A 13,411-nucleotide genomic window follows, 5' to 3' on the forward strand; every position below is an offset into this window, starting at 1 on the left:
TGGAAGGTAAGTCATTACCCATTTCCAGTCGTTGTCACCTAATAATACCATCATTCTGCTTCTCTAAGCACTTTCCTTAGCCTCCCCTAGTCTAAATCCATTTTTCAAGTAGCAATCAGGCACAGCACTTTGATGTTTTGCTAAAACAGCAGCACTGAAAAGTACAAAACATGAAAAGTAAGCACAGTTACTTGTCAAAAGCAAAAGCCAAAGATTCATATCTGAACTTGTTGACTGTATTATTCACCACAGCAGGCTGCCATGCTGCATTTCACATTTCTACTTTGCTTTATACACTTGGTCAAAGTACCTGCAGTATTGTCATTTTCAGCCTTGGTTGCTCTTTTTTTTTTTTTTCTTTTCTTTTCATTTTTACTCACATCATTAAAAAATTGCAGGAAAATCACCCCTAACATCTTCAATCCTATTTATACTTTTCACTATTTTTTTTTCAGTAGAAAAAAGAAATATTTTAAAAGAACTGATCTAGATATTAGAGATGGTATGAGTATTATAGGCTTAAAAAAATATTAATAATAAGATAAGATAGATTAGAGGGTTCAGCATTCACCTGTGTAACTCAGTCATGGTCTATGTCTGAATTTAATTAATGAAGAAACAAAACTATGTCTCAACAGAATGATATATAGAATATTTATAATACACAAGTGGGGACATGGAGAACACTTTGCACAGCTCATGTAATGTGAAAAAAAATACTCCACATAAAACTGCCAATACTAGTATCATTCTTCTGTACTTCAGACATTGTTTCTGCTCTATCTACTGGAATCCTATCCTCTTCAGAGGAATTAATGTGTGCCTTTGAAACTACAGCCTTGCTACTACAAAGAAGGGTGAGAAAAAGTGACATTAATTCAAAAATGTCGTACTATGTTGGTAAAGAACCTTTTTAATGTTTTCCATTTTAGCTAAGAGTTGCAGGACAGCCTTACCCGGAGAGAATTTTAAAATTGCAATGCTTAAGCAGCAAAGTCTCCAGCTAAATCTTTCTAACTCAAGGTGTCAGACAACTAGCACTGCATAGACATAGAAAGGAAAGCCAGATCCATGCACAGCCAAAACTCACAAAATGAGCCTCTTCATTTGAACAATAGCTTAAAATACTACCTACAAAGACAAATAAACTTCACTATATTTTCTTCCTCTCATCACCCAGGGAATGGCTTAACTAGAAAAAAGACAAAAAAAGTCAGCAGGAAGAACACTATTACTAAGGGCAATGAACTTTCAAACTCCAAAAAAGGAAATGGCCATTTCCATAGAATAATAAAAGACAGATTTCCAATGGGGTTTATCAGCTGTGTAGTTTTTTCTTTCCATTTTTTTCCCCTTTTCCTGAGTTTTATGGTTTTCTCATTATGGATAATGATTTTTAAAATACACTCTTAATTGGCCTGCATTGTGAAAATTACTATTTTCTCTAATCTTTTTTTTTTCTAAAAAAATGCTCGCAGCAAGTACAATTTTTGAGCACTGAAAAGCACTTGGCTGAAAAATTAAGATGTTTCAGAATACTGCATCATTTCTCGTTGGGCACTGCATCCCATACTCACTCCCAGTATTGTCCCCTGGGATTGCTGGAAATTGGAGGAGGACAGCTAGTAGGTCAACTCCGGCTCTTAAGACATGCCAGATGGGGTTTTGTAACTGCTGATTTTAAAGGAGCCATGCTCCAGCCCTTTTGCAACCAGCTGGCATCCTTCCTCTTCAATGCACACCATGTTAGGTGAACCCAGACGGCAAAGAATAAAGCTCTTCCCTGAGGATAATTGCAGTTCTTCGTTAACCCCACACTGTTACTGGTAAACTGGGTGAATTTTGCAGCATGGTCTGCAGATCCACTATCAGGTGATACCCACAACAATTAGTTACATTGCAAAGCAGTTATAAGCAGAAGTACCTTTAGACATCAAATGTTATAGAAGTCTTTATGATGTGCAGTATGTTCCTCATAAACATGAGAAACTCCTTCATCCATGAAGGCAAATGTCGTACAAGCTCTCTGATCATCATAGTCTGCTTTTTATCATTATGTATTTTAGCACACAGGCCACACCAAGGTTTCCTTGTCTGACAAAATATACAATTTCCCCTACACCACAGAAGACAAAAGTAGCAATTAGTACAATCTAAACATACCTCTTTTTCTCCTGCCTTTTTTAAGAGCTCACATAAGCTTTTGCACAGTAGCTCTGCCTGACATCCAGTTGATAGGTTTTCTACAACTGTGGAATTTTACAGCTCCAGGACTAAAAGATAACTATGTTAGGATCATACTCATTGTTCAGTCATTCAACTCCTGTAGACATAAAAAAGAAACATCAACAGTTTAACTCTAGCTACATGACTAGAGAATGTGTAAAACACTGAGGATATTAGAGAAAAAAATAATTCCAAGTCGTCTTTTATCAACTTACAGGTGCTGAGATAAAAAAATAAAGCAGGTTTGTAGGCTTTCCAAACCTCGCAGCTGTGGACAGGTAGGATGCTTCTTCATACCTGATTACATGTGGTAGGATATTCTGTTAGGCAGTTATTCCCAGTCTTCACACATCTCAGCACCATAACTTTCAACAGAACTCTTCATAAGGTTAATGTACAAAACAAGATTACCAACAGCATAAAAACAGCTAAAGTGTACAGTTATTATTGTAATATATTTGCTACCATACAGATATTCTAAACAACATTTTAAATTGCATTAAAGAAATTTTCAGTAACTAATTCTAATTCTACCCTATTTAAATTAACATCAGGAATTTCAACCTGTAGCATTCAGGCCAATGTTGACAGCTCAGGGAAAACTTATTTTCAGTCTGTTCTTACTATAGTGAAAATTAAGTATTATTGAACTCTACTACTAATAAGAAACAACTGAAAAGGTTATGAACGATCAACCAATGACTCATGAAATATCCATCACATAACTGCGCTTTGTCCTACAAAGTCTGCTCTACTGCTAATTTTATTATGCAGTTATCTCCCAATTACACTTAGCAACTGCAAGAAAAATAAAAATTGCTTTCACTGAATTTATAATCTGGATTCCTTGACTTAAAAGAATGCCATGCACAAAACTCAGGAAGGTATCAACTCCTTGATGGCCTATGATTTATACTTGTGATGACCTGAAGTGTAAAGTTTAAATTTCCATTTATGAATTTACCTACCTTTACATTTACATACCTTTACATACCTATACATTTACCTACCATTTGAAATAATAAGGACCTTTGTACCTTGAAAGCAATGAGAAAAGGGGGAGAAGATCAGTTATTTTTATGAATCTTCTAAATACAGATGCCACACTACAGAGTTTACAGGATAATGTTTACTTTTTAAAAGAAGGACTGAAAAAAAAAAAAAACCATGGAAAGTTATTATTAAAGCTATTTAACTTGGGCAATGAGTTTGCAAACATGATACACAATCAGTTAAATAACAGACTGGAGAGCAGGGTGTTGGTAGCCCATCAAAGCACTAACACCCCTACTATAACCACCCCATGAAAGAGGAAGTACAGAGAAAGAAATACCCCAATACAGCTCTTAAGATTATTTAGCATTAATTGACTATGTGAATGTGCTAATGACTGGAGCTTGAGCTTAGCCTATCTCTAATTTATAACCTGAAAAGGAGTTAATAGATACATAAAGGAAGGTGATAACCAGTAGCTCAATGTATGATTCAGTGTACAAGAAACTAATTAAATGTATGTAACGGGAAACTGTGGTTGGATTCAAGCTCCTGAACAGTTAGACCCATGCATAAAAGATCTGACTGACAGCACACAGCATTTACCCTTTCCATCTACCTTACTTCCCCGAGAATAGGGACTCCTGTGCCCAGTGCACTGAGGTCTGTGTGAATCTACTTCCTGAAATAAGAGAGATTAAAAGTACTCTGGAAAGGCCGATGACAATGGGCAGGTAATCAAGTGGACCTCAGATGCTCATAATGGGTCAGGGTCCCTCAAGGCCAATACCTGCCAGTAAGACAAAGAAGCCAGTAGGTGACACCTAACAGTGCAGATGCTCCTGAAAGCACAGACTATGATCTTTGAATGATATAAACATAAAACAAATGCATATGACTATAAAAGTGGCAAATTTGTTTAGTTTTATAGAGGTTGTTTAAATAAATGCATTTAATATTGGCTAATGTAAAACATGGGATAACAACATAACTAGACCTGTTAAGCATAGAACACATTGCTCCCTCCAATACCAAAACTCACTGAGAGAATACAAATGTTCTGAAGATTTCACTGCAGAATTATTTTAATTGTTTCAAAAATTGTCATACAAAACTTTACTTCGTATCTGAAATAAACCAAGATAAAAATCAGGAGAGGCAATAACAGGCCATTCCACTCAGACAAACATGTGAACTGCTGGGAAGCAACATGCTGCACTTGATACACTGATTATTGAAAATTCCTGTTAAACAATACCAAAAAAATCTTGTAATGTTGCCATTTATTGTAAAGACTTGTTTTTTTCCAGTGCATACCAATGACAGTTCATGCTATAAACAACATCTAACCAGAAGATTGTTCAGATCTCAGTATACAGCTTTTTCTTTCACTATGGGAAAGCACATTAAACTGTTCAGTTCTGAATTTATATCAGTCTCAAGCAGAGGAAGAAATGTCTTGTCTGCATACTGCCCAAACACAGCTCTATCATCTATTGGTGTCAGTAAAAGTGCACAAACATCAACTAGCAAGTCCTACTGCATTTGAGACTCTGGTTTATCCAAAGGCACCTGTGCAAACCACTATACTTTTTTTCTCTCTGTCCTTTTTTTTTTTTTCCTTTTTGGCTTTAGGCAATGCACCTGGAAAATGGGTAAAACTCTTGACTCTATTAAAACACAAAAATTTTACAATAGATTGCCTAGGCTTTCCCAGGTAAATAACTTTTTTTTGTAAGTACTGGTCTCTTAAATGCATTAGAACTGCAGGGTAGAGATGTTTTCAGAGTATTTCTCAACCCTGTTGTTAGTTGACAAACGACTAACACTCAGTTTTGCAGTGCCTTTGTTTGACAATACTCTGATCTGGCTTTGCTTTAAATATCATGAAGCCAGCATCAGGATGCAGTTAACACATATCCACACAGAAGGAGAGAGAGAGACGATAAACTAGGTCTGTTGCCACATTTAAGAAAAGCTTGGTCAGTCAGCTCTGACTGTCAGCTTGGTTGAAATAAATTCAGTTTCTCACCCAAAATTTGCCTTTATGAGAGTTACATTCCAACACAAAACTGTCTCTTGGCTTCAATGCTGCTTCATATTTGAGTCTGTGGATATCTTGGACTAAAGCATGGTCACTGCAAAGAACTCCATGATGACATTTTCTCACCTATCATCAGGTGTTGCTTTCAGGAGTAGGGAGCATGAACCAATCTGAAGACAAACTGTGTTATTAATAAATCAATAACAAAATAACCAATACATGTTTTGCATTGTTTCTTCAACAGGATCCTCTGGGACAACTTCCACCTTAACTAAGAGTACGACAAAACTATTTTCATCCGCTCTAACCATAATATCTCAACCCTTTTAACTTTTCAAGTTGCTAGAGAAGTAACCTAGTAGAAAAGAGGACAAGTCTATGACTATAGTTGACCAGGATGTGCTCAATATGTTTAAGATGTATTTTGTAAAATATGTTATTGATATTAGATTCTTCATCTAGTGTCATTTTATTGTTTAAAAATTTAGCTTCTCCCTATCATGCTTCTCTTTTATTAATAAGAGTTGACTTGCAAGTCAACCACTTAGATGCTGAGCGGAAAAGTTACTACAGAGAAAAGTTACTACAGGGGGAAGAAAAAACCATGACTGTTATATGACGCTGAACAAATATTATCCTTAGCCACAAATCATTCAAAAGTATTTGCTAATAAAATATTTCTGAAATTACTGCTTTTATTTTGTACTGTATTTCCAAGTTGTTTCTTTTTTTTCAGAAATGTATTGAAGCACATGCCTAACTTAAAGCACATGAGAAATCCCATTGATTTCAATGGGTTTAATCTCACCCTTAAGTCCCGCACATTCTTCAGTGCACTGCTGCATCTGGGCTTTTACAGTAATCAAATGAGACTAAACAAAATACATGTTCAGTGCAATATGTACTTGTCACGTAAAAATGTAGACATGGTCATTTAATTGAGATGAAAGGACTAGGCCGTAAGGCTTGGAGTGTAACAGTGTCATACAAAAATGTAAGGGCTGATCCACTGTCATATTGTCAAATATTTTGTGTGCATTAACAGAATTCTGACCCCTTTTACTGAAGAAGAAAGTATTTCAGGACATGGTAACATCACGTGGACACTGTTAAAAGTCTAAGCAGATGCACAATCACTGTCCTAGAGAAATTATAATATTCTTATTTTTCATTCTCAAATAGGACTGACATGGACATCGCTGGAAATTTCATGGCTAATTCTGAAGTAAAACACAATACTAAAATCAATTAAAAGTACAGAATTTATAAATTTGGCATTTTAAATATTTGAACAAGTATCATATCTTGCATCCAATATCTGGCTGCAAAGCTTGAAATGTGCTTGTCAGATTGGATGACTTAATACAGAGAAGCACATCTACATGGAGGGGTAGTAGCTTTTATTATACTGGCTGATATGTTCCAAATCTTACATACACGTGCATATATACATTTTCCTAGGTGAGTGAGCCCTTCTTGAAGCTGCAAAGCAAGTCTAAGTTGGCCCAGTTTTCAGATCTGAAAGGAAGTTTGGTACCTGCAAGTTTCTTCCATTTTTTTCTAGTAGTATAATCTGTTCATGTATAATAGAACTTTCCCCTGTTGTCCTTCTATCATCAGATCTCTGACATCACCATTAATATGGAATTCGATACTCTAGGCACCCTGTAGCCCTATGTGTACCTACTTTGAGGGAAGCTGATATAGCTGATGGAGGTAGCAATTTTCCCAAGTAGTTTTATCCCTAAAATTCCAAGCTGGGGCCTCTCCAAAGCCATAAATATCAGTCATAACAAACTGTATAGCAGCTACGTGTCAGTCTCTGTCAGCACTCCAAGGACAGTATGTGACAACAGAACATAGTTCTTTTATTGGTTTCCCTTGTTATTAAAAACAGCCCATATAATGCCTTTCCATTTAAACCTCTGATACAGACTTAGTAACATCTTCCAGAAGACAGGTGGAGAGCTGAGCTAGAGGAGATGTGACAGTACCGATAACATGCACATTTCTGTTTTTCTGCTAACCCCACTTACCCTGTCTTGCAAGGTTACAAGCCACAAATGTCATTCTATTGTATTCTCTTGGCTATTTTTTTGAAGACATTAACTAATTAGCTTTTAAAGAAAACTGCATTCAAATCATATTTTTAATTAACTTTGAAAAAAATACACATTTCTATTACATGTGTGTCAATGGTGAACATTTGTGTCTTTGACCAATGCCAAACAGTATTTCTCCAATTACTTGCAACCCATATGAAACATGAGTCAGCTCAGTTTATTCTGATTGTCAAAATACATTATCTGCCTCTGAGTTTTGTCTGATTTGGTCTGCAAACAGTAAATGGGAAAAGTAAAACACATACACAACCACTAATGTAGTTTGGAAAAATGCCTTCAAACTTATCACTGATAGATTATGGTACAGAAATCACAGCATGCTGAAATGGTGAAGGGCAAAGTAATTAGAAAAATAGTATTTGAGTGTTCACAGAGATTGCTATGTAAAGGTCTGACAGGAGGGAGAGAACAACAATGGTGTTTCTACCCCAAGTTTGTTGGAACAGGAAAGATTCAGCTCCCTCAATTTTACTGTACTTTCCTCTTTGAATACAGTCAAGGAATCCTGCTATTACAGTTTATTCTTGATCCTCTGCAATGTACAATGGGTGATCATTTTAGACCATCTATGGCAACCCATCTCTCTGTGAGTTTCTGTGTCTCTAGAAAGGGGGTAATAAAATACCTAAGCAATTCTTAAAAACAGTCTCAAACATACCTTGGAAAGATGTGTTGATTTTCTTTATCTGACTTTCAGTTACAGCATTTTTCTTCAATGATTGTTTTTAGTTAAAAGCAAACAATCATTTAAGGCAATTATTTTTGCTTGTTAAATCCTTTTTCTTTTTCAGAAGGTACTTGCATACTGATATGTAATATAGCTCATTGCTTTCATAACAATGAAATATTTTCAGCAATTCATTACTGGAAGCTAGACAAGACAACTTCCAGAGCTTCCTTTCAACCACCAGTTCTACAATTCTGTAATTTGGCAAGATGAATTGCTTGTAATATACCAAGTGCTACAAACATTGATATTACAGAGATAAGAACCACAGCATGCTATGATGTAATACAGAACAGTCTTTTAAAGTATGACTGACACTTAAAAGAAGGCAAGAGAGTTTACATTATTTTTCATTTCACTTAAATTAGCTTCAGCCAAAGCCCAGGGCTCCAACCTTCACGGCATGAGAAGGCTGCCCAAACACAGCGGGCTACAACAGGACACAGCCTCACCGAAAGCTGCAACTGTGGGGACTCTGTGACAAAGAACCAGCTACACCTGAGAACTGATCTGCAAGAAGATTGCATCTGACACCTTCACACATTAAAATAAAAAATAAAATAAAATAAAATAAAAAATAAATAAATAAAATAAAATAAAAAATAAAATAAAAATAAATAAAATAAAACAAAATAAAATAAAAAACACAGAAACATTACAATCCGAAAGACTCCAGCTACGTGTCGAATATAAATGCAAATGACAAATACGATGATCTGCATAATCTGATGAAAACCAAGTAACTTACCCAGTGCACAATGCTGATGATTGCCCAGACTTCACAGAAATGAAAAAAGCAATTCATTCAGTTTTAGCCTCACATCTGCTAGTGTCCTGTCCTACTCAACTGCAATCTATTGTTTAATTCTAGTTTAAAATGAAGTAATCTAAATATGCACACTGTTATATAAAAGGGGCAGAGGATGAAATTACATCAGTTTCTAATAAGGTCCTTTGAAACCCTAAACTAGCTAGTTAGCAGCCAAATTATTTTTTTCTACTAATACAGATTGAACAGCAAATAATGACTAGAAAAATATAAAATAATTAGTTTAAAACTTCTGTAGTTCTGAAAATTCTGTTTGCTATACCAAAACACAATAAATAATTATCCATCCTAAACATAATTTATAATTTTATTAAACACTGACAGTCTTAAAAATATTAAATATCTTCCATCTTAAAAATAAATAAATAAAACATTTTTTTTCCTAAATTCTGTATTCTTCGTAAATACAAGATCTGTAAATTTCTTTCTCTCCTCTTTCAAAACTAAACAGAAGAATTTTTAATATGCACCCTTTGAAAAAGTATCTCTAGTTAGCATTTAGTAAAAATCAGGATATTTATTTTGAAGGAGAGCAATACTAATACAAAATCTAATGTGTTTCATTATATAATCTACAGTTTTTTAATATGTTGTATATAGAATATATGGCAGCTAGTTATCAAAACTACATTTTCCATAGCTACATCTGTCTCCGTAAAACCAATTTATGTGGCTTTAATTGTTCTTTCACTTGATAAGTAGCAGCCTGCACATGGTGACTGACATCACATCAGAATATGAAAGTACCATTTGGTTATTTTCTTCTAGCTGTGACATACATGTCTTACTATTTTCTTCCTTATCTTTCAGAATACTCATAAATTGAACCTTTCTGCCAATTAACTTCAATTTTCCCTCCTATGCATGGATGTCTGAGCATGTTGTGCATTTGAATTTGGAAAGAAAAAGAGAACTGTGAACTCTTCAGGATACAACACCCCCAGAGGTACAGCATCACTGAATGATGAGCCCCACCACAGCCCATTCCCTGTTGGTTGCAGGAACCCAGTTAGAACTGAACTGTGCCTGATGGATTCCATCCCTCCTCGTGCATCAGTTTCCTGCTGTTCAAAATACTGCTCTTTACCTCTGAGGCCACAAAAAAAAAAAAAAGACAGGAAAACTAAAGTACAATAAGCCCTGCTCTGATTCTGACTCTGTTTTGAACACTGTAATATCTAGAAGAACAGATTCCTCCACCTCTGCCACACAGGACTGGGAGTGAAAAGGGAAAGGAAAGCAAGCACAAAGTATTCCTCACTATACTGAGGCCCTACTGTCTGACAAGCTGGCAAGGAGTACATAAAAATTTAAAATGTAGCAGGGGAAAGGAGTTTACTACAAATAAAAATAGGAAAAACAAATAAATTAGTGACATAACACAGCAAATGGTGTATATCTTATATCTAATCAAGCAGGCATCTCAGAAAACACAGCAGCTGCTCATTTCAGTCAGATGCAATTCCTGTAGGGGCTCAGAGAAGAGGGGTGCACTTTGCTGAAGGAAGCAGCGTGTGGTCATGCAGTCACTACTCGGAGACAAAAGTAGGGGAATGTATTTCTCATATGGTAACAGGGATGTTGTGGAATTGCTCATGCTACAATAATGTGAGTTTCACATGATCATGACACAGTTTAACGATAGGAATTGTAGAACCAATTGTTTCTTATTAGTTTATTTTAAAAGAATAAAAGAGAGTAAACAACAAAAACTTGAATGAGAGCAAGAACAGTGATCTCAGAATTATGGAAAAGACTGTAAGAATCAAAAGTACACTACACTACATTATACTTTAGGAGGACTACTTACTTGAAGAAATTAGCATAATTTCTTTTCTTTAAAATAAAACTTGAAAATCAGCCTCTTTATTTAACTATTCCAAGTAACTGTGTCTGGCCTCCTTTACCAAGAATGAAAGGCTCTTAACAGACTGCTCAGGGAAATTAATTCAATAAAGGAATCTCTCTATTCAGAAAACTCATCTGTCCATCAAACATATTATCTAACAGCAAGCACCTTCTAAACTATCTCAGTTGCAGAGACAGGCAGTCTTTCAAGTAATTATGGACTAGAATATTCAGGGCAAGATGCCAGCACAAGTTTGAACACAGGTCTTGCATTCATGCTTATTCACACAATCTAATGTGCTTCCAGCAGAGGCTGGACCCTTAAGCGCCTAGAATTTCCATGATCTAAATCTTATGCACCTAGCTCCCAGAGAGAAATCCTGAAGCCAAAATTAAATGCCTAGATTCCCTGGACATGTTAAAAACCAGAAATCCTGCATGATGAACAGGAGCTGCCTAGAGCTAACCAGTACGAAACACACTAACCACTACAAAACGCCATAGCAGTACAAGAAGAAGGTGTGTAGCATATACATCTGATATTTTCCTGGAGCTTAAGCCATCAAAGCCTCGGCTAGAGAACACCTCTTTCTACCTGGAATCTCCAGTCCTGCCCTGTGGCTTTTAAAGAACTAAGCCAGAAACACTATTTTCTTTTTTCAAAACTTGGCTGTGAGAAGAGTTCAACTATAATACAACAATAAAAAGGCTTATGAATTGGGGAAATCAGTATCTGCTGTAGGTAGACAGGCTTCACACTGCAATTGCTTTTCTCAGGATAGCGCGCAACACCTGGGCTAGACCTTAGTCTGGGTGCACACCTAAGAGGAAGGCGATGATGAAATGGGAAACTTCCCACCCATTATGTTGAAATTCTGCTGCTGTTCAGCAAAGAGGTAGAAAAACAAACTCCTGCCTTAAATCACTACTTTCTGTGAAACTAACAGTAGTGTTTGCTATCTATATGCAATATAACATATATGTCACCCCAATTTTTAATCTGCAAAACTGTTCTCACATTAGCATAAAACTATGTCATAACTATGAAAAATACTAGAGATAAGACTACGATAAGGCAATGAAATGGCTATTCAAGTATGCATTTATCAGGCATCCAGTGGTGCAAAAATATTTTAACTGCTATGAAAACACATTTTTGCACTAAGCTAAACTGGCTCATCTACTTCCCATTAATAACCATACTATGTGTATTGCACATAATAATTGTTTCACAGACTATGAGAGAACTTCTGCTTAATCTTTTATGATCTTTATAAAACTTTATTAAATTATGAAGCCATGTAGCTTTTACATGCTCTAAAGTTTTGGTTGGGAACTATTAAGTACATAAATACATGCAGCTGTCCTGAGTAGTGCCACCACAGTGACTTAAGACGCTATTAAGACTTTCCAGTTCTGTCCCATTTTAAATAAGCTATAAAATTCTAGTCCAAGATAAAGTCTCAGATAGGAACTACCCAGTCAGGAGCAAAGTACTTCTTATTAAAGAAAATTACTGACATTTTAAAAACACGCACAAGCTCTTCTCAGTTCCTTGCACTTGTGTTACATATAAAAGTCTCTGCTATAAAAAAGATATTAAAACTAGTTTATTACATGGATAACCTCTTTCAGCATGTCAGAAATAGAAATATGAAATCCCTTTATTGATCTTTACTACACCGAACCCAAGCTGAGACTCATGGGGAACATGGTGCTCACAAAATCTGCCAGCACTGTGACCGCTACAAATTAAGATGTTAAAAACAAAGCCAATACTTTGGACGGCAAGCCCAGCCAAGTTTAAATTTGATCAGAGAACACTGCCTCCTCAGAACTGCAGTCTGGTGGCTAAGAAGTCTGGAGACCACATCCTTATCGGAAAGGAAAAATTAGAAAAGACGTAGAAGAAATGTCCACCCAATTTTTCCCAGCGATTTCATCAGTGACACGGAAAATATGCTGTCAGTTCTCACAATCCTCTTGAAAGCCAAGAGAGCCCTAGAAGAACTCATGGACATCATTTTCAACAGTCAATTACCTGACATTTCTTGTTCGTGTTTTTGGTAACACTTGCTTTAGCAAAACTGGCAGGCCACTACGGATACACATTTTGATACAGTTATTTGAACAAGACATACCACTGTGCAATAGTTTAATATTTATTTTCCTCTGGTGTACATCAATTATATTCATCAGCTCTCCAACAAATCTAGTTCTGCAAAATCCTGTATATCTGTGATCTTCCAGTAGGAAAAAGGCAAGACTAAAACCACTCTTTTCATATATGAACTAAGAAAATATTTGAATCTAGAGGCACAGAAGATTTTACTATCTGAGTAAGATACTATCTTACTATCTAGTAAGATCTTACTAGTAAGATTGCCAGATTTTACTATAATTCTCAAATCTGAAGTAAAATACCTCCATACACAATTTGAACAGAGTTCAATTTATTCCATTAACTTTAACAGCATTTGTACTTACTGACTGTTCACTTAGATCCTGAGAGTCTTCCATGGAGGTTGTTCACCTTTCTTTTCTACCACAAGCAGAAATTATCTTCCCTTCAATTTACAGCTCACTGGTCTAAATTAAAGAGGAGATAAAAATGTAACATG

At 35.8% G+C, this 13,411-nt stretch overlaps 1 protein-coding gene across 5 annotated transcripts in view; it reads right to left on the reverse strand.

The window, feature by feature from the left end:
• Nucleotides 1-13,411, reverse strand: part of EYA4 (EYA transcriptional coactivator and phosphatase 4) — a 154,455-nt gene that overhangs the window by 123,036 nt on the left and 18,008 nt on the right. For all 5 annotated transcript variants that reach the window (XM_080583813.1, XM_080583817.1, XM_080583815.1 and 2 more), the window contains exon 2: nucleotides 13,278-13,379. In XM_080583813.1, the coding sequence (XP_080439939.1) occupies nucleotides 13,278-13,310 (33 nt within the window). In that variant the 5' untranslated portion in view covers nucleotides 13,311-13,379. The remainder of the gene's footprint in view (nucleotides 1-13,277; nucleotides 13,380-13,411) is intronic.

The sequence above is a fragment of the Anser brachyrhynchus genome (assembly GCF_964034855.1).
Source record: "Anser brachyrhynchus genome assembly, chromosome: 3".
Taxonomy (NCBI): domain Eukaryota; kingdom Metazoa; phylum Chordata; class Aves; order Anseriformes; family Anatidae; genus Anser; species Anser brachyrhynchus.